We start from the raw sequence: 25,997 nt of genomic DNA on the forward strand, positions 1-25,997 counted from the left end.
CAATTCTCTGAGAGTTTTTTTGTGTGTGTGTGTCTGCTGTAATTCATTTTAAATGCACAGACAGGCTTTTAAACATCGCTTAAAAATACCGTGTGCACATTTTACTGAGTTTGGCGAGGAGTGATCGATTAGGAGAGAAAGCATTACGCTCTAGAAATTTGGTAGTTTTGATTTAAAAATGCCACAAAACGTAAAATAATAATTAATGAATTAAATTCAGCGAATATATGTTTTAGTAAAATTTTCATAGTGTGTGTGCAGTTTTTTAACGCTGTTTGTTTGCAATATAATTAATTGAGAGCAGCTAAGTAGCTCGTCGGAGTGGTTTCCCTTAACCTTTCCTGCCGCAGTGATCAGAGCTGCAGTCACACAGCAGGATGCAGAGCTTAGACAGAAACATTATAAACATCATTCTAAAATTTTAAGATGTTAAAATCGTCTGAAAACTCAATTTTATTTCCTAATAGCTATCAGCAAACATCAGTTGATCATTGTTGGCGCATCTGTGCAACATTCATTAATATTTACAATGGTAACGTTGCACAACCGTGTGCGCAGAGTGCCAGCCAAGTGTTGCTAAACTTTAGTTCTCTAAATAAATTCTGTGAAATTCTACCTGCGTGCCCTTCTCTCTCTTTCCTTCTGGGCTGAATGCTGTGAGAAATATTAATGTGCAGGCTTGTTTTAACACTCTCACACTCCTTGTCTGTGGTTGCTTGTTTTTTGTAATGTAGGACAGCGGTTCAGAGGGTTTGAGCAAAGCTTTGAAAAAAAATTACGCACTGAAAGCACATGAGAAAAAAAAAAGAAATATTTTATGGTAGCAAAGCCACCATCACACTTATCCCTGGTTCACAGAAGACAGCAGCATAAATAATTGCTTTATGTGTTGACACTGTTGGTATTTATTTTTTTTACCTGATGTGAGAAATCTCCAAATCACAGAAGCTTAGAGCTGTACAACCTGACCTCCCTGAATTAAAACAATAAATAAATCGGATCAGATTAGCTGTCACACTGCCTCTATTTTAAAAAAGCACAGCTGGACTGGGACAGTGACAATGCTGGTGGTATTTTAGTCATCCTCCTGCCCTAGTTCATTATTAATATGTGACCACACGCCCCAGCTATACCCCACTCAGCCTTAATGTGTGCTCCGGGCGCCTGTCACATTTAGACCTCCACATTTCAACATGCAGTTTCTACAGTTTCAGCCGCACAGGCATCGAGGACGGAGCCCGCCGTGCCCCTGAACGATTTTTAATGATCCGAGTGGGCTGAGCCTGAAATCAAGACAGAACTCCTGGAGGACATGTGAAACCCAGGACCCACCTCAAAAAGGCCTCAGCGTATAAGATTCTTGAGCATTCAGGGATGAAAAGAAAACAGATCCTTCAGATATAAATCAAGAAATCACATCATTGTTTACTGACGGTTGCTCTGTGAAAACCTGTGGTTGAGAAGTTGCCTTCATCTGTTTTCCTGGCCTGAATCAGAACAAAAGAAGGGGTCTCCTCAGCATCAGAAAGCATCACACAGTCTGTCTGAAGCACCGCAGTAAAACAAATCTGAAATGGGGCATTTTAGACACTCTGGACAAGTCGAATAAAAAAAAAAAAAAAAGGAGTTCAAAGGTTTTGTGGAATCTTTACAAAGTCTTCTGTGAATTTAAAGCCAAAGGAAACCCTGCTTGCTTTGGGTTCTGTGTGCAATGAGTCAGATTGTAAAGACTAATATGAGTATGATCCCTATTAGTGGAGAAACAGCAAAGCCTTTGGGGTCTGTAAAGGTATACCTGGCTCTAAATGCCAACCACACTGCTTTCAGTGCCACTTAAAAGCCACTTTGAAGATGGGGACAGTCTCAGATATGTCGAGATCTCTTTAAAGTTTTTCTTTTTTTTCCCCCCTCGAATATGATCTATTAGCCTGTGTAAACTCCCAGGCTATTTTCAGACATGCACACATAAGCCTTTGGATGGGTAGCTATTCATTTGGAAAAGGGGGCTATGGGGGCAATTAGAAATAGTTTGAGGTTCAGCGATGACATAAGACAAAGATTTCTATCTTTAGAGGAGCTGCGGCGGTCACACATTTCTGTACATTCACAAATTACAGGGCAAGCTTTGGCCCTCAACCCACCGAATGCATTCCTTCCGAAAAGTGTCTGCTCGAATTTCAGCCGGGGGTTTCTGCTCAGTGGAAATCTGAGTGTTCTGAATGGACGACTTCTATGAAATGGAGTTTTATTCCTCTTGGATTAAATTAGCTCTACTTTGGGGCTTGGGGTATTTTTTTGTATGAATGATGAATTCTGTGGTGACTGTGGAACGCCAAGCTTGTTTACCCTTCCCTCCCTTTTTCCCCCTTTTTGCTTTTTTTCAAAATGCAGCTCGCTATGAAATGGACTTTTTCTGCTTGATATGACAAGAGTGTCTGTGATTAGACTTCTAAGCATGATGTAAGTCACCAAAGCCATTTGTGCTAGTCCCCTCAAAGCCAAATCATATTCTAGCGTCAGAGTGTTTATATACACAAGTATATGGAGAAACTTTTAAACAACAGTGAGTGGGTACAGACTGTTTGGGTTTGGGGCTCTTGCTGCTCTGATGCCTGATTCTTTCTCAAATCTTGATTACAGAATGTGTCAGCACATCACAATTGGCGGTCATTTTTGTCCATTTTGATGTTCGGGCAAGAAAATGGGAAACACATTGAACAATTTTGATCATGTAAATTTGCATGTTACTTTTTCTCCAGCAAGGTCGCCTGTGTTAGTTTTAATGATGGCTGGAATGCATCTGTGTACGTAAACTTTGTTTGAGCTCCTAATGACCCCAAAAGTCTTTATTTTCATTTTCATTTCTATAGTTTTCTTCAGCGTTCACCCCCCACCGCCTGCCGCCTTGTACTCGGGCCTCAGTTTCAGATCCTTGAAGGCATTTAGAGTATATTTGATTCCAGAGATGATGAAGAGGATGGTGACACTTCCAAACCCAGCAGCTAATTACTATGTAAGCATGATGAGCTGTGATCAGGCAGTCACCGGAGGAGACAATGAGCACATTCATCTCATGCATCTTTAATACGCTGCATACATTTAAAAAAAGGTGCAGAGTGGAGCCAAGGGCTTATTAAAGCCTCCTGAATCAATTTAGCAACGTAATGGCTGTTGGGGGAACGACTGCAGCTACGTTTTTATTTCTGTCTGCTGAATGTAAATGGCCTTCTTAAAGACTGCATTCATCTTCAGACCCACCAAACGGTGCTTCATCACTTCATCCCATATTGACTGCATTATGAGTTTGGTAGCGTCGATTTTGACCAGCCCGGTGCTGCAACGCTGGAAAGACGCAACAGTGCGTTTGTTCGACGAATGCAGGAAATCTTCTGAGTGATTATGGCAGAAAAACTAAAATCACACTTTAATGGCAACCAAACAACTGACATGATGACTCTGTAATGCTAATATTTTATAAATCTAAACAGTTTGCGTTGATTACAGGGACTGAAATTATCATAATATAATGGAAATATTTGGCACAGCATGTAGTTGTCAAATTAAGATTTTATGTTCAAAATACTTAAGTCTAACAAATACACCCAATTAAACTCCAACCAAATCATTATTTAGGTTATTAAATAATTTCTTGTTATGCCAAACTTCTGAAACGGCTTCACTCTAAACCTGTAATTAAATATTTGAATTCTATATGTAATTATTTAAAGCAACACAACTCAAACTAGTGCAGAAACCAACGTGTACCCATTTATAATACAGCCATTATAATACTCACTGGGGCAAAATTAGGAGCAAAAATAACACAACTGCACTGCAAGTGTTCGTACTTTGCACACAATGCAGAATCATTTCGATTCGATAATCTGACAGGTGCTTGCACACCGTTTGCGATCAGCAGCCTGCCACGCCCATATAAGGTAACATCTTTGCTGCACCGTGTCATAGAGAAAGCAAGCTGTTCTAATTGAGAAGCCACTGAAGTAAGACAGAAATTGAAACCAATTGAAAGGTACACTTTCTATAATGTTTCAACATAAGCGATTTTAGTAAAAACCGACAATGACAAGCAGACTCTGGGAACGGGAAATAAAATGATAAAAATGGGTGTGGAATTAATTGTGAAAAATAAAATCGACCACAAGACAAAGGAGGAAGTAGCCGCCTAACCTGTGAGCCCAAGACAAGAGACACTTATGTCCACAAAATAAATGTTCAAGTGATGAAACCCAGCAAGGATGAAAGGCCACCGATTTCAGTGCATAACTAACTGCATTAAATATTGTTTTCTGTCAAGTACATTCTAATATTTAATAAGACGAGTGTTTAGATTTTCCCTAACAGCCAACAGAATGAACACATTTTGATGAATGAAACAGTCGCTGTTAACTTTGAAGTAACTGTGTGGGGTCACAGACGTCTTTGTGCCTCGGTGATGTTTTTAAATGCTTCTGAGCATAAATGTGTTAATGCTCCTCTACATATGGTATAAAGAGTGCAATGGAGATTATAAAGTTATATGGGGACTCGACTAATATAAGTATGTCTTTTAACATTCGAGGCTTTGATTTTATTATTGATGCTTTGCTGCTAAACTTGTGGCTAACAGCCTGAGAGCCGGAAGATTTACTGCTGCGAAGCCTGAATGCTCAACGTGACAACGACACCGGATCAACTGCCAGAGACCATCCTCGTTAAGTTATTTTTCCATAAAAAGTGATTAGGAACAACAATTAATGGAATCAGAAGATGATAAAGACAACAAGAGCCAATAAGAAGTAAAATAAGTGAGTTCTGTTGCTAAGCAGCTTGGTGAGTTGAGGGTTAAAAGATGATTCGTGCCTATGTAGTTTTTGCAAAACGGCAATTGTTTCTACTCCAAATAAAAATGTAAATTTACCATGAACAACGCGCGCATCTATTCTATTAAATGCTGCTTCAGCTTACGTCCTTAATGCCCACTAGCTTACGGAAACTAATGGTTGCGTAAAAAATGCCACTTTATTGTCAGTTTCTCACTTTGGTATTTGTTAATAATACTCCAGTTTTTTCATTTGAGTAGAATTTGACTTGTCATGGAGCATTTTTGGATTGTTGTGGCTGTTTTAAAGAATCTGCTGCAAGTCAGTTTAGGTCCCCCTCCTCCCCACCCATCCTTTCAATGCCAGTTCACCCCACCCCCGAGCCAGGCGGGGGGGAACTCGCCGTAAACCTCGGTGTCACGGTCGCTCCGCCCTCACATCATCCGTCGGGTACACTCACCCAACGATGACAGTCAGAGGCCTGTGATGTGGTTGGCAGGCCTGTTTATTCTTTGGAAACCCACTAAAAGTAGCATTGGATGGTAAGCTCACCAAAAGGCCCCAGTGCTATTATAGGAGCACTTTTGGGTTGAGTTTTGATCTGGTGGGTTTGTAAATAGGGCCCTGCCTTGCTGCGGGGCACCACTTTTGGGCTATATTGTTTAGTATGACCTGAAGAAGCTTTTTGATATTCAGGGTGATTTGTAACGTGGAACAAAATGCAAAGCCTTAAACTGGAGGCATATAGGCTTGTATACTCTACAAGAGCACCAGTATACGTTTCTCATAATGTTGATGATGATGGACAAAAGGCCTTGAAAATGTGACCTGCTCTACTTTTACTGAAGGACAGATTGCATTTTTTTCTTTCTTTATTTACCCGAGTAAGTCAGTATAACTTTTAAATCTAAATGAGACCCATAAATACGTCAACTCCCCTATTTTTTTCAGTTGTGGTTTTTAGTGTGAGCTATAATCATTTCTCATCTTTCTTTGTCTCCGTGTCTCTGTCTATTTGTGTGTAACGACACACACACACAAACACATATGCACACAAATGCACAGTGTTTCTCCTTTTCTGGCGAGAGCTTCTGATGCAAGGACGGCAATCTGTAATCTGTAGTAATTGCATGTTGCAGAAAAACATTTTTCCGCTGTGGTAATCGCTGCAATATGTGCAGTTGTGTTGCCAAAGTGACAGCACCCCCACCCCCTACAGTTTCTCTCTCTCACACACACATGCAGACACACACACGGACTGTCCTCAATCACTTTGACTTTGCCAAATGTGGCCGAAATTTTGGAGAGTGCTCCTCTCCTCACGGGCAGACAGGAAAAGAGACGAGCAAATGTAGTAGTGTGAGTGGTAAACACACACACGCACACACTTGTGTACACACCTGTGCCGCTGTCATGCTGCTGCATTCACCTTCTGCAAAAGATTTACAGTTCCTGACAGTGACAGTTTAACTGCCATGCAGCCCCGGTGCCAGAGCCGTGCCAGAGCCCAGCTGCCGCACACAGATCGGCAGACAAATCTTTCACAGGAGCCACATCAATTCACTTGCCTGTCTCCGTTTTACCAGGTATCGCACAGTGCGAGCAGGTGACATTAACACGAGTCCGACTCTAATCCCCTGATCTTGTTTGTAAAGTTGTCTCGGAGAGCCGAGTTCCTCCTGATTACTGGAAGTTGCAGCCGCATTAAATTCAGGCGGTGCAGTGACGGTCTGTGGCTGAACCAATGATGCGCGTTGATGCTAACCATCGTCTACCATTTTCAACACGCTGACACCAACATCTACTCGACTCTGTTGGACTGTGGCTCGGGTTTATGAGGTCATCACCACCGTGAGACCGAGGGCAAACTATGGTGTGTGTGCAGAAGAAAAAACCCAACACAGCTTAGTTGCTTCACTTCATACTGCCTCAGCAGAGAATCTCTCTCGCTCTCCGGCTGTCTGTCATTTCAGCCCAGCAAAGCAGCGACACACGTTTATGATATCATTACTCACCGCGTCATCGCCCCCTTTTGCCCAACAGAGCCCCCAAAGTATGTCAGCCCCGGCTGTGTCACCACACACACCTACTAGAAGGACAGCTAATACTCAGAGACATTTATAGATACACAGCACAGACACCAAGATTGCAACCAGACTGTGTGTGCAAACCTTTTCCTCTCTGGGCTGCTACTCTGACTGCTGAAGCCATCCAACCTCCCAGCAGTTGAACTTCCCTGTGTCTCTAATGGAGTCTCTCTGTCAGATCAAACAGCTCCCACTGGCGAGGAGAGGAGACAGATCGCAGCGCTGGAAGCCGTTCAGTCTGACAGCCCAAACACGTTTGACTGGCAACGCAGCCTGCGTCTACTCTTCCATCGCTGGAGATCCCACACAAATATAGTAGCGCCACCAGAGAGGGGAAAAGGGGGTGAAGAGTAGGGAGGGGGTAAAGGAGCCCGTCAGCTCAGAAAATAAGTTGTGAGGCGTCCCGCTCGCACAAAAGCAAAGCCCAAAAGCTCGGCTTTTTCTCAAAATGAAATCGCATGTGAGCCGAATATTAGGAAGTGCACATGGCTTCCAGCAACCACCAAGCCATTATAGCAGAGGCTGTAAACCACATTTTCACCAGCAGACAATGCCTCTTTGTGCGTGTTGTGTGGCGGTCCCCACTCGATGGCTCTCAAAGAGAAACGCTACATGTTTAAAAGCTAAAGAGAAGTATAGCTGATGAAGAGCAAGTGTCACTTTTAATATCTGGTTAATTAGTGGCAGTCGTGACAGGAGGGGCGAGCAAGACAGTCTGCCCTCGTTTAGCCCCATGGCGAGGGAAACCTTTGATGTGGTTGCACATGGAATGCTGTTGTTCATTCCTCTCTGCAACAAAAGCCACATGTTTTACTTTTTGAGACGAGGTTTCTGTTACTTTAAACTGTGAAGGAGCACGGCAAGGTATGTAACGTGTGACACGAACGGCACGAATGCTGACAGGCAAAACGCACGAATGTTTTGTTATTAGTGGTGTTGTGCATTTAAAATCAAAAGCCTTAGTCATCACTGCTCGCTGTGCATGTGCACACATTCAAAGTCGCTTTACGGGGACACACAAATCCAGACAATGTTCATGTTTTTGACTTTTAAGCTGTTGTCATCAGCGTTCGTCTCTTCCATCTCCTCTCGTCGCTGAAGGGACTCTCTCTCGAGGGTCATTCCAGGTTCTGTCACACTCATTCAAGTGCAGAGAGACTTCAAAGAGCCCCCAAATATTGAATTTGCATTTATTTCCCTCTTCAGAGGGTCAGCTTCCCGAGCACCATCTGACTCACTGCAGAATTCGACCAGATTTGAACAGGAACCCGGCGCTGGTTTCCTGACAAGTGTCCATGCCACTTTCCTCTGCAGACGTGAGACAACTCTTGGAAAGTACTCGACTGGCCCTCTGGGCTTTTCATCGTAAGGAAACAAGGGTGTGGTGGCCCTCAGCCTTCAAGCCAAACAGTTTTGGAAAGCACTTAGATGCATAATACTGTCATCCCTCATAAATTTAATCTTTTGCACAGTAAATGATTATTGTCAATCACTGCGATTGATTACAAAGTAATCCAAAAGAAAGTGAATTATCTCCAAATGTCACTCAGTCTTGCATGTAGCCATGTGTCTGTGTGTCTTTTTTGGGTCGATTCCCAGTTTTAGATTAAGTAAACTCAATTGAAGGCAAAAACGTATTTTCACTAGAGTCCTTCCATTCAAGTCATTACGCCAGTCAAATACTAGGTATAATTGTACTCCAGGAAACCATCCGCGGGTCTGAAGTGACTGAATGTTTCCTCTCATCATCTCCATCACTAATCAGCAGTGGCATTGCCCGAGTACAGTTAGCACCCCGGCCACGTGGAGCTTGCATAGTAAGGCAGGACTTTCCCTTCTTTGACTCAGAGCCTGAGGCGTCCATCGAGGCTTTGCTGTAACTGCACTCTAATCCCCTGATTGCTGTGTTTACGCCCGGCATGTCGCTGCTCCACGTCAAGGCGGCCACAGCTAACGACGAGCTAATGACACAACGATGACAAGGAGCGTTTGTAAACCCAATCAGTAGCCTCGAGTCTGGCTGCCTGGTGATTAGGTTAATCAAACTTTATACTGGCTGAAAGACTGGCTTGCTGTCTGCCTCTTGTGTCATCACGCTGATTAAAGGGGAAAAGCTGTGTTCACGTCCATCAGGCTCGTCTGACACACACATACACACACACGTCTTTCTGCCAGGTTGGCAGTGTTAACAGATTCGGCTGTCTTACTATAAAAGTGGAAAGATGAATGCCTCCATTTAGCTGAGAACTTCATCTAACGTAGCCTTAACCAATCAGCTAGATAACCATGTAGCAAGAAACTAGATTAGCTATTTAAAAAAAAGTTAACAAATGAACAGATGACCAAAATAAAGATGCTAAATATATAACAAATAGTCAAAAAGGGCTAAAAAACACTTGAAATCGCTTACTACAAGTACACATACATAAGATGAAACTGTTACCTAACATTGTGGCTAATTAGAGGCTAACCATGTTGAAAGAGCTAGCTAAAATTCTAAATAACAATTTGGAAAATTCTTAGCTACCGGTATGGATTCGTGGTTGAAAGGGCTAGACAGAAGAAACCATCTTGAAATGTTGCCTAAAATAATTGATAAGAATCTGAAATTGATGACTAAACATAAAGAGTAGCAACTAAAAGTAAGTAAACCAGTTCCTGTTGATACCTGAGACAGTGGTTTAGGCGTTGTCTCAATTTCACTGCCTCTTACCCGAATTCAGCCGAAATAGTCTTCAGCTCATGGATGGATAGATGTAAATGGTAAATGGTCTGTATTTGTAAAGCGCTTTCCTAGTCCTTAAGGACCCTAAAGCGCTTTACACACTCAGTCATCCACCCATTCACACACACATTCACACACTGGTGATGGAAAGCTACATTGTAGCCACAGCCACCCTGGGGCGCACTGACAGAGGCGAGGCTGCCGGACACTGGCGCCACCGGGCCCTCTGACCACCACCAGTAGAATGAGACATTTTGATAACTGAAAGCACACATCGTGATGAAGATGTAGTTTAACATTTCTTGAAAAGGTTTCTTGACTCCTTCTTACTGAGCTTTAGGGGCAGCCCAACTCCAGATGTTCGGGACCACTTCTACAACACTTCATATCTAACAGGATAAAATAAATTGAGTCTCTTTCCAAGTCACAAGATTTTCAAAGTTTTACAGTCTCACAGGAAATGCTTATTTGGTTACCACCATCTCAGTCCCGACATTACAGTAGTAACCACAGTACACAGTAGTCGGTTAAATATTTTTTTAAGCTTGCAACACCTTATAAAATCATGAAGGCGGTTGCTGATATTTTCCTGTTAAGTCCTGTGTGTGTTTAGTCACCATGTGGGTAATTCTGCTGGACTAAGGCATCAGGAGACCATATGTTAGTCCTGACCAGCTATTATGGTGAGGTCAGACAGCATTTACAGCGGGGAAAACGTCAAAGTCATCATGTTGACATGCACGGTCCTCTCTGAGTCAGCACGGGGAGGAGTCTGGCGGTGGACTTGGATATGTGCGTGCACGCAGCCTATACACATCACCGCCGGTCTGTACGTTTACGCTCGTGACGGCTGCGATCGTGAGAACGGTATTTGCAGCAGACAGAGTGACCTCAGTGCAGACAGACTAAGGAGAAGAAATGGAGGGGCCACTTCTGCTGCACAGCTGAGGGGGAATCCCTGGCATGGTGTTTCCTACTGAAATAATACAGAAGTGAGCAGCTGCAGAGAAAGTACAGGCTCCCTGAGTTTACTTTAGGGCAAAAACCTGCTGCAGCACAGGGACAGGAGATCGTTATCTTAATTCTGCATGAAGTTTCACAATGTAGACAAATACGGGAATAATATACGGGCAGCATTTGTGGAGGAAGTAGATAGTAATTTTAAATTAATTTAAGGAAACATCTTTTTTTAAACGAGTAGTCAGACATTTTGGGAAATATACTGGAAGAAAAAACTTAATTGAGAAACAAAGCGTAAAACTAATTTTGGCTTTTACAAGGGGGGGAGGGGGGCAAGTGTCAGACTGTTTCTTATCCAGACGCTGCGACTTCCTCGTCGCTGAGCGCTTCAAAAGACACAGAATCTGACCACAGAGCCGTCAGACACATGATGCCAATTGTCATTATTATTCTTTAGCTTTTGTAGCTATGAAATAAAACTGTTAAAGCCAGACGCAGGTTTGCCACACTTGCTAAGCTAAGCTAACTGGCAGTATCAATACTATGTGAGAGTGATATCAGTCATTACATCTCAGACAGTACGTTTTTCCCACGATGTCTGACTAATTCCTCAGTAATATGTTGGTCATAGCAATACGTCTTTGTTTTGGGTTTTTTTCCCAATTTGCCCACCCCCACCCTCTTCAGTGCTAAAGACAAAAAGCACATTTAGTTGGCGCGTTACTGCAGCATCGTTACTCATCCGTTTCCCCCGATGAGCCTGAGAGAAAACTAAAATCCCATTTTTGAAATGCTCTTTCCACAAAAATCAATTCCCTGTGGTTAAAGTTATGTTTGAGGGGAGGGAAGAAGCAACCCAAAAAACATGTTTTATTGCAGCAATGACAATTAGCTGTATGTAAACAAGTCAAGAAAAAAAATTCTGGGAAAATGGAGGAAAATAGAGAATCAGAAAACATTTCATTGCCTGCAGCCGCTCACATCCTATCATTATCTGCATTTTTCCTCCACCGTAATTAAGTGTTTTCTTTATTGCTTATGGGAAGGAGGATAGGCTATAAGGATGTTTTGAGCATGATTAAAGTTGGTCATACTGAAGTGAAGATTCAGTGTGGAGGAAGGATTTTTGTCTGTGAAAAACACTGCCTTTAATCCTTCTGATGGTGACAGAATGAGTTGCTCTGAGCCTTAGATCTTTGCTAACCTTTCACACATGATAAAGTACTCTTTCTTTGCTCGCCATTTCATTTAAAAAAAAAATTAGAAGTTTCTGCCTGCTGATATGTTTCTGAACATGTGGGATCTCCATAAGTTTGAGTCAGTTTATGTGCCGCGGCGCAGACCCATGCCTGCCCATTAAAGTAATTTGTGGGTTAGAATGCGACTGTAATGTCAAAAACAAAAGTGCGCAGGAATCGGCGTTGTGCTTAGTCACAGGCAGTTTTTGCTTCACCTCTTTTACTGCCGCAGAAGAGATGCTGTCGACAACATCAGCCTAACGACAAAGGGAGGGGTCCGAACAACAAGTCCTCTTCATCTGAGTCAAGCGCAGGACACGGCTCTCTAATTGTAGCCAAATCCCTGAAAGCAAACTAAGCCTGTGATGAAACAAATGCTTATTTCAGGTTTTACTAAGAATTGTTTATCTTATTTCCAGTTTTGCCGAAAATTGCAAGCAAATTCCATGCACCGGCATAATTGCTGCATAAATTTAGGTTAATAATACATAAATTAGCTAACAATAATACTCCTGTTTTTTCTGCAATCCCAGCCTTACCATGTAATAAGCTGTGAGGCCGGCCTGTGGTTTAGGGCGTAGGTTTAAAACAAAATTAAATAGCCAAATTGCAAGAGGAGCTTTTCCTTAATTTAGCTGTCCGCTGTGCAGGATGAATGAGATCATGAAGAGTCTAATAACAGTTTGGATTTAATCATTTTAACGTATGAAATATCATCAGCTCGTAAGCGAAGCAAATTAACCGTAAAGAGATGACTCACCAAAGTTGAAGAGACTCATCCGGTATGGGCATTACTTTTTAGAAATAAAGCTCGAGAGTTTTATATTGTGATCATTTCCACCTCATTATCCAATTACAAGTCTGCATATTTTCCTCCAGACATACAGTTTGTTCCCGAAGAAGTTGGTCTAGACATCATAAATTCCTCTGACATCGCTTGCATCATATCAGGAAATTTTTCAGTCATTTTTTTAAAAAACGCTCTGTAATTCTTATGTAAGACTATAGTGCATTTTCAGTTCTCTTGCTTCAAACGTCAGATTTCTCTCGGTAACACACCCGCAGGAAGTTTATTGCTTTCACAGCAGCAATGCATGGTCAGATTAGAGTTTAACGTGCGAGGAGCCGAGTCGCGCAGCAGCCTCGGATCGTTTGCACCCTTCGCAGGATGCCGGTTCGCAGCCAGCACACCTCCAGTTTACTTTCCAGCAGATTCACAGAAACATGCCGGGAGTGTTTATTGAAAGAAGTTGCTCAACCTTTCAGAGCGCTTTTTTATTTTTTTAAAGTCGGAGAAACCTTTAAAAACAAAAATCCATATTATCAGATTGGCTGCAAAGAATTTGGCCCCTGTGGTCGCTTGCTAACCACCAGAAAATTGTATTTACTACTACACTTAACACAGCTTTAACCTTGACCAGTGCAGAGCCGCTGTTTTCAGCCAAAAGTCTGCAAGGGCGGAGGCACGTTTAGGATTAGTCGACCACATAATCAGCACGCCCCTCTGCGTGCTCTACCTGGAAGCCATCTTACTGGCAACCCTCCCGCTCCCCACCCCCTCCCACTAAAAGTGTGCCCCATAACGTTGTGTTGACAGCCGGTGAAAGCAGCGAGACGGACCAAAAAGTAAATAAGTACCTCCAAAAACATTTACAGCCCTAATCAAGTCCAGAGCGCTGCTTCCATCCAATATGCCTTCAGAGTTTTATAAATAGATATTACACTGGGCTAAATTGGAGACAGGATTTCGCCGCTCTGTGGCTGTCATGCGTTTTCTATTATTTGCTTTCACTTTAAAATATTGGAACTCTTAATATCTTGTTACAGATTTCAGCCAGCTCAGCCAGTCTTTTTGTTTTGGCGTCACTCGGGGGCCTCGCACTCAGCAGGATTTTGAACGGGCTCCAATCAAGCATGTTAATTTAAGAGAGGAGAAAAAAACATTCACCATGTGACTTGTTATTAATAAATTCAGCAGAGGCCGGCTATGTGTTCAGTTAAATTTATAGCCATTTTTTTGAGCTACTGTATAAGGCCTTTTTATTTGTCAGTGGTTCTGAGGCAGAAATTCATCGTAAGTTTTATCCTCTGTGAATGATTCATTTTGATGCATATAAAGGGTATTTTTCTCATACTGCCTTTTCCCCCTTTCTAACACTTGTAGAGCAAACAAGACCACCTCCCAGAAGCCTCGAAAATACAACTCATTCTCACATACGAGCCTTCACTTCAATTCACGCAGCTCAATAAGCCAAACATATAAAACCATTCCCACCCTAATAAACTGAGGCCTTTTTCTCCGCCACAAAGGGAGCTGGCTCCCAAGAGTGTTAAAAAAAATCAAATGGGACTCTTGAATGTAAAACAGCCTGCAGGGAACACAGCGGCCCTTCCAAGTGAAGGGAAATGTGGTGACAGCTACTGAGCCAAGGAAATGACCCAGCACACAGCTGCTGTAAGGCAGGTACCCCACCTGATGCAAACGCTGCCAGCACTAAGGATCGGAAAAGTCAGTAAAGTTTATACAACCCTGCTTCACGGGGGGAAAGTCCAGTGTTTTTTTTAGGAGCTACCGAGTTTTTTTTTTTTTTTTCTTTTTTCAAAAGGTCTCAGAAATGCTGCTTTCTGATTAAATAGTGGTGCTGATGTGTAAGGGTTAGCAGGTGTAGCCTCATTGTGGTTTTTATCAGCAAACTGCAGCAGCTCTGCGAGTCTGCATCAGATTACCATGTCGCAAAGCTCTCCCCGTTGCTGCCTGTTTCTTTCACAACGTGCTATCAGACTATTAGCTTTTTCTTGTGATCTATACAAAGTTAAAGTTGACGAGAGCAACGGTGTCTGTTCCCTTTGTGCGTGTGTTGTGCGCTCATGTGTGTCTCAGTGTGTGTTTGTGTCTCCATGAACTGTAGCGGAGGACTGAGGTTTCTGAGGTGAGGCGTCCTCTCGCTTCTCACGCGAAGTGCATCTGATGTTGCACATCACATGTGTCGTCTGTCTGCTCTGTGAGATCGGTTGAAATATCTAAAGTTACCGAAATAACACTTATAGACCGAAACCGTCTGTGTATGGTGCTGATATTTTTGTTACAGTCTTTGTTTCCTTTTAGCTCCAATGAAAATGTAACATGATGAATAAGATGCTAGTATTTCCTGACATCTGAGGAGATGAATGCAGTATTTCCATAAGCTTCACGTCACACTGCATTAAAGTCAGAGCTCAGGAAGCCAGACATTTAACAGTCTTCTTGATTTTCTGTAACCGTTCCTCTTAATTTCAGTTTGATTTGAGTCTAAAAAAGAGAGCATTGGCCAAATTGCTTTGCCTGTGTAATGCAAGTTGTTAAACTAACCGCTGGGGTATTTTGCTTACATGAGGTAGTCCTGGTTGGAAATGCTTTCAGATTGAACTGGGGGATTTAATGAGTCTTGGCCTTTGTTCTCGTGCAGTTCGGTTTCAGTCTCCTGACAGAGCGAATTGTAAAAGGATATTGCATGTTCACTAATGATTTCCAATGGTTGATCACCATTTTAAATGCTCGTCTCTTCTTTTCCCCACCCTTCTGACCTACTGTCTCCTTCTGCCACCTCAGTGCTCTGCTAGGGTTCAAAAACAAAAAGAAAATCAGGTCCCCCGAAAGCACATTACGTTAGAGGTTAAAAGACAGCAGGCGTGAACCCTGAAGTTGGTGACACACTGATCTGTAAAACGGTGAGGAGATAAAGGGATGCAGATCCAGCGGTTAAAGAGAAGAAAAGGGGGGCCTGAGCTTGTCATGAGGAAACTATAAATGCCTGAGTGTGTGTAGAAGCTGTGAGAACACTAGAACATCATCTCCTGTCACTGCGGTTCCACTGAGGATATCAGAGGATTGCTCTCATGTGAGACACAGATGTACAGAGTGTGTGAGGCTCTGCAGATTTTAAGATATACTCTGCAAACAATTACCAACTGGTAGTGCTTCTCCTGTGGCTGTCTCTAATTAACACGGCAACAAGGCCTTAATTGGGGGGCGGGGGTATCTCCTTTTTTTCCCTATTGCCTCTCAGCGGCTGTCTCGGTGGCTGTTTGAGGAACAGTAAGAAAAACTCTGCCACCGTCGGATTAACAACTCGAGTGTCAACGCTGCTTCGTCTCAGTGTTTTTCACGACTTACGGGAATAAACAGGATGAGGACTGAAATCAGGTAAACGTTGCGCTCTCGCTCTCCATCTCGAGAGCTTAACTGCAAATAAAAAGCCGCCTGATTGGAATTGCCATGGCAACAAATGGCTTCTTCACTGAGGCTCGTCACCGAGCATAGTGCACTCACCTCACCGCACAGACCAAAAGTACCTCCTGGAAGTAAAGCAGAGAGAGCCTAATATGTTTTTTCTTTTCTCTTTTATTGTATTGCCGTGTTCCAGTAAGGGGCCCAGTCACATGGAGCCTCTGAGCTCGTATTCTCACTGAGAGAGCGCCGAGTTTCACTTGATAATGAATGTCTGTGGTGAGAATCCCATTATGGCGCTACTCCATCAAGCCTACAGAAAACACAGGAGCTGAGAGGCCTTTATGGGACATATCAGATGAGAGCTACTGTGCAAATCACACCCTCCTTTATGAACCTATTTCACAGCACACGTGACAGACAGATAAATGCATTCAAACGCTACAAGAAGCAACTCTCACATTTCACTGTGGAACTGTCAGTGCTTTTTTTGTCAAACTGACAGCACTGCACGTTGAAAACAATGGTCAGAGGGTGAGCAGAGCAGAGTGGAGAGGGCAGGATCAGCACTTACCTCTTAGTAGACTGCTGCTGTAGTTGGAGAAGGAGTCAAAGATGCTGTTGGATGCCATGACAGAGAAGTCAGAATGGTGTGGAGCCCTCGCTGAAGTCAATCTCCACAGACTTCTGAGAGAGGGGGGCAAGAAACAGGAGGATTGAAACACAAAAATAAAAGTGTAGCATAAAAAGAAGTGAAGGGAGGAAGGAGAGCACAAGAGGACAAAACTCCTGGAGCTCCGAGACTCTTTGCAACCAAGAATCTAGGGTTTGTGACTACCACAGGAATCCCAAGCCACAAGCTTGCAGAGAGAGCAGCAGCATGTGTTAGCAGCAGCACCACAAGACATTTGAGAGAGAGAGAAGTGAAGAGAAGAGGGTCAGAGGCAGAAAGAAAGAAGAAACAGAAGAAACAGCAAATGTGGTTGAGAGAAAAACAGTTTAAACAAAGGCAGGCATCAACATTTGGGTCTCCAGGTGCGGAGGTGGACTCACCAGGGCTGGAGATAAGAGGGGGCCCCACCTAACGGTGCCCGGGTGGCGTAAGCAGGCTGACGGGGGCGGGGGGCCGCTTTTGTGGTGGTCTGTCAGCGGCCTGAAGGTCTGAGGTTAGCCAGCTAGCTTGTTAGCGTGGTCTGTCTCTTTCTCTTCCACGATGGTGGCGGCCTGACTGGAGCGTCAGTGCTAGTAAAAGGCTAAAAGCCACAGTCTATCTGCATCCTCCTCGCCATCCTCCACACAGACACACACTCCCCTCCGTGAGTGGTGGAGCCCACGTCACATGTCACGTGAGGTCACCGGGCCTTTCCCTCCCACCCTCCTTCCCCTCCCTCCCGTCTTCTCCTATCGTCTTTGCCTTTTCTCTGGTTTCTCTTTTCGGGTTGTACTTTCCATGGTTCTTCTTCTCTGACTCGCCGTCTTCATTCTCACTTTTCATTGGTCGTCCAAGTTTTGGAAATATTCTATTTTCTTTTGAGTTCAAACCAGGCAGCGGCCTGCGTCGCTGTGGCTCACTGAGGTTTGCAGAAAGAGCACTAAAAACCACTGCAGAGGAGCTGAAGAGACATTCAGATGTATTAAGCCCAAGACAAACACAGGAGAGAGAAAAAGACAGGACTGAATCAGATGAGGAGAAATAGAAAATGAGAGATAGCTGTGGCTTGAGGAGACAGGAAAGTGTTGTCTCTAACTGCCGAACAACACTGAGCATGCTGTGTATACTGTGTATGTGTGTCCTGTGCTAGTTTTATGTTTGTCTGACTCACGGCACATCTGTGTTTGTAAGAACCGGTGGTTTTGGGCCTGCAAAACCTCCACCCTCACTTACCACTTGATAGTATCATAATCTTAGTCTCATCAGAAGCCGAACGGCTCGACTCTGCCCGGGTTCTCTCCTCTGCCATCAGCCTTTGAAGTTCCCTTTTTTTCTCTCTTTATTTTGCCCTCTTTTATATTCATGTACATTTAATTCTCACACAGCTGAACCTGCATAATGCAAAAATAAAACTTTGTGTCCACGTCACAAAATCTTTAAATATTAATTATATGCGTCCCTTTTTTTTTCTAACCTGAACTTCCTTATGCAATACAAAAGATATTTTTATAAAACTTTAGTATTTGCGGGCAACTGAAGTCTCTTTCCCCTGTGAAAGTGCAAAGCGATTTAACCTGATTGTGGTTTTCACACTTTTTCATTTTCTGGGTTGAATTTAAGAACGGAAAAGTGTTCACTGATGTGGCTGCTTGTACTACCCGAACGGCGTGAGCCCAATATGTGATAGCATATCACATATTGTGTTATTTTTGGAGATTTTGAACTATTTATTTGGAAGTTTCATCTGTAGTTATGAGCAAAACAGGAAATGGTTCATGTAGTTTCAGACTGCGAGAGAAATTAAGGCGCGGCACGACAGGCAAAAAGATAGTTAACAGAGATTTTGTTTCTACGGTATATTTTGTTTCAGACCGGTGGGAAGAAGATATCAAAATAAACCATCAGGTGATATTGATGCAAATTAGAGCATAATTAATGAGATAGAATCATCACTGAGTAAATTCTCATGGTGTTATCTGTCACTTCATTTCTATTGAAGATGCATGTGCATATCTCCATATCTAAGCTGTGTTCTCAAAATGACTTTGTTCACATGCACTTGGCTGTGCATCACCTCGACTGTAATACACCAAACGTTCTTTTATTTGGTCTATAGCCTCAAACTTTCTGTTTTGTTGTTGACAGTGTTTTATTATTTATGAAGGAAAGATAAAATATTTTCTATGTCTTTTTTCTTTTTACACCTTAGACTGTACCAAAAAAAGAAACCGTGCTCTAAAATGAAAGTTTCAGAATGAACTTTGCATCTTATTCACTGTTTACATCTCCTGGGAAAACTATGCAAATCGTGCTTACTTAGACAGATAGCTCTTCATGTGCGTATTGGAAATACTCAAACTATTTTTAATATTTCCATGTGAGTTCGTTTTTTTTACCCGTGGTGGCTCTCGTTAGCAGAGTTACTGTGTGCAGCCATACTGTTAGGCTGCGATCTTGCAGCACAGCATCTGCATGTGTGTGCAAATAACTGGCATTTGCAGACCTCTGGGATGCTCACTTCCTCTCTCCTTTCTCCTGTCTCCCAGTGACACACTGACCATGTCTGGCCATGGGACAACAGACCCAAACCACCGTCTGGTCACTCATGTGACCCACTCGCTTTCCCTGGAAACCTGTGTGCGTGTGTGTGCGCATGTTTCTGTTCTGTTTCTGCTTCACACCTTGTTGTGTATGGATGTCAGCCCACATCTGCTAATTGCTGGACAAACCTGCTGCATGGACCACAGCATGTGTTTGTATGTGTATATACAGTACCATGTTCTGAATGTGTGTGTGTGTGTGTGAGAGAGAGAGAGGGAGAGCTTGCCGCTCTTCCTGGTAGGCCGCACTGCCCTGTAAATGAGCAGTTGCCGTTGAGTTAGGCGGCAGCGCGGGCTAAATGACACGGCGTGTCAGCGAGTGTGGCCGAACGCTGAGGCCACAGCCGTGGCCCCAGGGCTTTTATCAGTCCGTCCATGCGGCCACTATAGGCCTCTGACTTAACCTCACACACAGCGGAGCTTCCTCTTCTAACACCTCTCCTGCCTCCCGACATGGCCTCGGCCCTGGCCTGCCAGCCCTGACAGATTACAGCTCTATGTCTCCCTGCTGAACAAGAGGTAGTGTTGTCACACAGGCCCGGAGGGCAAAACCTGCAAGTCCACAGACGGGGTTTCCAGACCTTTATGCTGTATTATACTTTAGAGTCTTGAGCTTCAGCCCAAGGAGGTTGGACCCCAACCCATCTCCAAACCCTAACCTTAAATGTTGTTTTGTTTCTTTAAAAAAAAAGAATAACTTTTGATGAGTGTCAGTTAGAATTTTTAGCTTCTTTGGGGTCACAGGCGGGGGTTCGGTTTGGTTGGTTTGGAGCCGGGGGTCTCCCGCCTTCTGCGTTGGTCTCGTCCGTGTTTGCTGGAGTGCAGCGTACTGGTTTCACAGTACAGAGCCTCGTGGTTGTTTCGGTTTATAATCATTTTATGTGGCTGTATTTGTGCAAGCGAGACATGCTGCTGGTAAAAAGTCATGTTTTCTTCTTCAGATTTCATTAAAGTGAGAAATATATTTTTCTGCTATTTGTTTCCAAAAAGGCAGACTGCTTTAGATTATTGTCAATTTCCTTGTTTTTGTCCGCTTGTGGAAACAAAGACACTGCATCTGGATTTTTACTGAGAAATAAAGGAAAAGCTAAAAAAACGAAAACAAACACACACACACACACATATATATGCAAAGAGCCATCCCACAGCATTGTGCAAGAACGGGAACTAGCTCCTGCTGTCCAAACTTGACATTTGAAGAAAGCGCCGGAGTCGAGGCCTCAGTCTACTGTGTGTTTTTTCTTCTTTGTCTAGGTAAACATCTGCTTCATGTTTTGAAATGTATCTCATGGCTTTGCACTGCCCATGACCGTGAGGGGAAAATAGTCTCAAGATCATTGTGGCCGTCTTCCTCTCAATTCTTTTTTTCCCCTGCCCAGGCCTTGTTTATCAAGCCCCTGTATTTAAGCTTAATATAACTCCTGTTTTGCTGAGAAAACTGTGGTGGTTTAATCACTGTCAGTGGTCCTACGCCTCTCGGGTGTGGCTCGCAAGCAAAAAGGACTCAGTGCGGTCGTGCGTCCAGCTGCAAAGGGGCTTATTTTGTGGTCTAAAAATTGCAGGCTTCCCCATATGTTCCCCATAAACGTGGAATGCAGCGTGGGACTTGAGGAGGCTTTTATAATGAAGTGGCCGTCATTGCATCAAACACCATGATCCTGCCTGCGCTCTAGGATAGGCCATGGGAGCCCATTTTTGGGCTGCGTACACGGGTCCAATGTCCTGACTTCTCACTCACACCTCATTTCCCTGATTTTCTTTTAATTATGTTACAATGCTCATTCCACCTACCAGTGTCCCAGTTTGCTTTCAGTACACAGAGTCTAAATTCCCCGTCAAATTACAGTAAAGTAGTGGTGGTGTCATTTGACAGCATTAAACTGGTATTTTACAGTGTGTCTACCGTAATAACAAGTTTCGTACTTTTTGTTTTGTATTCTGCGTGAATAATGTGTTACGATGGGGTGTTATGCTGTAAATTAACAGTTTTTTTAATTATTAGTGTAAAGACACTGAATGTTCTCAACCTTAAATGCTGTTTTTAAACACAAAATAACTGAAATAACTTCACAGCATTTCCAAATTAATTATTTGAACTCGAGCAGTTACATTTCCATGACTCCCAGGCCGTCAACAAGGAAAAAAACTTTGTTATATTGTAAAATGTAAAGTGTCTTCCTGTTAATCTTCTATTTCCCTGCAAAGAACAGGGAATTATCGTAAAAAAAATCCTTTCTTTTTACAGAAAGTTAGTAAAACGTGAGCTTGATCTGCTTAAATGTTTAAGTTAGAGTGCTTTTGGTGTACAGCGGTTTTTTACAGTGTGTCATTTATTAACTTGCCCATATTTCATGTAAAAATAGCCTCCGAGACAAAACCTTTTACATATAACTCCAAACACTTCTGGAAATTCTCAAGCACTGGCACTCCAAAGAGGAAGTGGGCATCGGACCTTGTAAGAGACAAATAAAAAAAAGTAAAACATTCCTAACGTGTCACACTTCAAATAAACCGGGAAGCAGCTGAGCAGCCCGAGCTGTTATTCTAGAGAGTTCTTAGAAAAGAAAGTTGCAGCTGTGTGAGAAATTAGTTCAGTGTTACCAGCTCAGCATTAATCTGTAGTGTCTCTCTGTGTGTCTACATGCGTGTGTGCGCGCATGCTTGTGTTGTTGTTTTCACTGTCAGCGAGGCACTCCCAGATGCAGCGGTTTCAGCATGCAGTATCACCGTTGGAAGCGATCGCCAGGCCCATTATTTATTTATTGGCTCCAGCAGACATGGAGACTGTGGTAACCGCACTGAGAGGAGGGGCAGCGGGGGCGCCGTGTCGCCACACACGGTGCAGCAGGCCGTATCCCAGAGATCCCGAGGAGCGCTGCGCGTACAGTATACGGTAACCCGTGGCTGCTAAATAAAGGAGAACTGTGCCACTCCAATGTGGATATTTCTGGAGAAAGCTGACCCTGCATTAGGTCACGATCAGCAACGATAAGCTGAGTGAGGAGATTAAAGCTTAACTTTGTTCCAGCTGCCAGGTGAGGGATGTGGCTGAATTCATTCAGTGTAGTTTTGGGCCCCTGGCACCTGCTGCGACCCTTTAGGACATATTTACCATGTTTGCAAGTAGTAAAGTCTCCATCCGACCCCCTTAACCAAAGCTCTTCCTGTTATTCAGAAACTGTGCCAACGCAAAGACTGCGCATCCAGCTCCCTTTACACCAGGTTGATTCAAAGGCTTCACGCAACTTCTGGCAAAGAGCCGTGCAGGCTGAACGTCAGACAGGTGCCCCTGTGTATTTAATGAAAGTGCAAAAACAGTGCATTTTGTCCCAATAAGTTATTTTTGAAGTCGTAATCTGATTTGCTTTTATTAATTTTCAACTCAATTCCGTTTGATTTCCAAATCTCAACAACAGTCACCTCACGGAGCTTTATGTAGTAAGGTAAAGACCGTACAATCATTGAGAGAAAAAATACCAACAATCAGGCGGCCACCTATGACAGGGGTGTCAAACATAAGGCCTGGGGGCCAGAATCGGCCCACTGAAAGAGGACAGAAACTTTAAACTGTATTAACTTTGTTTTACAGCTTTCCACTTTTATAAAGTGACAGGCAAGGGAAAACACCCTTTTAACAGGAAGACACCTCAGAACCTTCAGTGTAATAGGTAGCACTACATACTTGTATTAATTAGTGCTTCAGCTAAAGAGGAATCTGTTGAGAAAATTGTCCAAGTTGGTTCAACTTTAAATAATTTGGAACCTGTCATGGCTACTGAACGGACTCACGCGCAGACAGTTCTTTCAAGGAAACAAAAAGGGGATTTATTTACAATAGGGATCACCTTAGTGCAAAATATATGTACAGTGAGTTGGGAGGGGGTCCAGGGCTCCAGGGAGAGAAGGGGGGGGGGGGATCCACACACACGCTTCCTCTTCCACTCAGGCACCGCCACCGCTCCTCCGCACACACGCACTCCTCTTCAGCCGCACTCGCTCCAACACTCCACACACTGCCCCACTTGGACAGGTCCGGTGATTCGGTCCAGAATTCAGGTGGTTCAACGTTCCAGCGGTGAGCTGCTCTGTGCCACTGCCTTAAATAGCAGCTGGGGAAATCAGCCAGATCAGCCGCAGGTGGACACCATCACACGGGTGCGTGGGCCAAGAGTGAGAGCCCGTAATGAGCTCCACCCAGGCAGAGAGGAGGAGGAGAGACAAAAAACCAAAACTAACAACAACAAAACCTGTAGCCAGCGTGGGCCAACCAGAGAGACACGGGGACCGTGACAGAACCTATACATTTGCTCTCTTTAGGTGCTGGGATAACTCGTCAGGTTGAGTCTTGGCCAAAAGGCCATCGCCGGGGCTTAGGTTTGAGTCCCCCGAGACCACTTCCTGTTTGCGTCGTTCCCCCCCGTCCGCTTTCTCTCTCTCTCTGACTTCCTGTCTAGTCTACTGCCCTCACAAAGGATAACCAGTTGGTTAATCTTTTGTGTTTATTGCAACAGTCTGGATGGTAGCTGAGACGTAAAAGTAGTTCAAGAAAAAGTAAATTTAACATTTTACAGTCTAGTAGTGTGCACCCACTATATAACCAAGCCTATTAAAAGCACTCTAACAGGTATGGAAAGGTAAGGAAGTTATAGGACTTTAAATAGAGGCGATTTATGTATTTTAGAATGATGTTTGGGGCTTAAAATGGGGTTAAAAAGGTTTTAAAAAATGTGTTAAGTACTGGATGTTTAATCAACGTGTTGTTTTCATCATCAAATTTAATATTCTAAGATTTTAGGATCCTAACCCCAACCCTGTATTATTAAATAAATAATAAAGAGCGTGTCTTATTCTAGGCCAGGTTTGTCCTGGCCAAGGTTCAAGCCCAGATTCTTCTGCAGCTTCTAGCTGATCAAGTCAATTTCTTTACTCCCATAATTAATGAATGTATACTGTATGCATCATATCATATTACTGTTCATTATATTTTCATATATAAGAGCAAATAAAAGAGCTACTTCCGGATGTATAAATCAAAATTCTGCTAAATCTGAACTAGTTAAACTCTAAAACTGTTTTTTATTTAAGTATTTATATCAGGCAAATATGAGCAAATATTTAAGAAAAATGCCGAGCTAACCCAATTTGTAAAGTCTTTGAAGAGAATCTTCAATCAGATTTCCAGCCGGTGTAGATGTTATTTCCTGAAGGTTGTGTGCCGGCTAAAAGATGTCAGGCTTACCAAAAATTTGACGAACCTATCCCAGAAATAATTAATTTAATTTGATTTAGTTTAATTGAATTTAATTTCTTGGCAAAATCGTCAGCTTTTGGCAGATTCTCTGACACACAACATCACAACTCGGCAGCTTTTGGAGCTAACGCCTACACACACAGTGACCGGAGTTAGTTTAGAAAGCGTGCAAACCTCTATCCCAAGTTTCCTCCGAGTATTTCTCATTGTGTTCATAAATAGAGAATTGTGAGCACTGCAGTGGTTTCCTTTCTGTGTTTGCGACATGACATAATGCTGCCTTTGGTTGTTTTAAACATTAGTGGCTATTACTTTGAAAATCAGATGAGGAAGAGGAGTGATAGAAAAGACAACACTAAACACCCCACCGAGCGCCTCCTAATTTTATGATGTTTTGCTTGAGAGTGCTTATCACATTGTGCCTGTGTGTTCTGCGAACCGCTCGTATTCACCAGAGTGGTAAATTTACGTTCAGCTTTGAGGTACACAGAGGCACCACATCATGGCAACAGAGCAGCTGGAGGGCTGAAGAGCTGCAGCCTCACATAAAAGCACCCGTAAACCCGAGACCTCATTTACCCCAAATGCCCCAACTCTCAACACACACGCACACATCTCAGCCCCAGTCAGACCAGAATAGAGCAGGCCACGGTCTTGCCACAAACCCAATTCATCCCATTGACCTCAATGCATCATCGGGATCACCTGCACTAACGCAGGTGGAATGCTCTCATACTTTTTTGTTCTGTTTCACGTCACCATTTCATGGTTACCGCTAAAATCTAACTCCTGTGTAATTTGTGCATTTTCTGCACATCTGCATGTTTTTCTTTGCAGAGCTGCAGCAAGTATGTCAAACTGGTATCAGCATGTTTTATTACGTGTGCGTGTATGCACGCATGAGTCTATGTTTATGTGTGTGCGTGTTTTACGTATTTCCTGTGGTTCAGACATGGGTTTTGAATGTGACAGACAAGCTTGCGAGCATGCTAGTCTGTGTGGGGCAGGATGTTCCTCTACAGCAGATGCATAGTGGTTTAGTTGTGTGCGTGTGAGCGTATGCCCCTGCATAGCTACATGAAACAGTCGCTTTAATCCTGCAGCTTGTTTAAGAAAAGTTCAAAGCAAATAGGTCCAGTGTGCACGCATTTCACTCTATAAAAAGTGACGTGCATTTTCGTCTCCATTAAAGCGCCTCTGTAGCAATGTTAGATGTAAAATAAGTTCTCATTTGCAGCGTGGTGGAGGAAATAGTGAGCGCCTTAGCTTGTGCCAAAATTGCTTTGACACAATATGAAAAAGCTGTCTTGCAAGTTAAAATTACAAGTATAGGAACAAAATGTAGTTGCCGGTTTTGAGGCCAAATTGTTATGTTCTTACTCCCTCTTCTAGGTCTATCAGCATTATTGTTATTTACTATAAACATTTTTTTGTATTAAAATTTCCCCTCTCGCCCC

The 25,997-nt window shown here is 43.2% G+C and overlaps 1 protein-coding gene across 3 annotated transcripts in view; it reads right to left on the reverse strand.

Annotated features, from left to right (window-relative positions):
* The window catches only part of runx3 (RUNX family transcription factor 3), a 48,516-nt gene extending 31,220 nt beyond the window's left edge, over positions 1 to 17,296 (reverse strand). The window contains exons 1-2 of one of the 3 annotated variants that reach the window (XM_085442524.1): positions 17,091 to 17,296; positions 16,612 to 16,724 (exon numbers count right to left, since the gene is read on the reverse strand). In XM_085442524.1, the coding sequence (XP_085298650.1) occupies positions 16,612 to 16,669 (58 nt within the window). In that variant the 5' untranslated portion in view covers positions 16,670 to 16,724; positions 17,091 to 17,296. Of the gene's footprint in view, positions 1 to 6,991; positions 7,113 to 16,611; positions 16,784 to 17,090 lie in introns of those variants that run through there. The other 2 variants (XM_085442525.1, XM_085442526.1) reach the window with 2 other exon arrangements.
* Positions 17,297 to 25,997: the final 8,701 nt, after the last annotated feature.

Source organism: Copadichromis virginalis, linkage group LG19 (genome assembly GCF_057382275.1).
Source record: "Copadichromis virginalis isolate Kocher_CV1m ecotype Utaka linkage group LG19, C_Virginalis_male_GT1.1, whole genome shotgun sequence".
Classification (NCBI taxonomy): Eukaryota; Metazoa; Chordata; class Actinopteri; order Cichliformes; family Cichlidae; genus Copadichromis; species Copadichromis virginalis.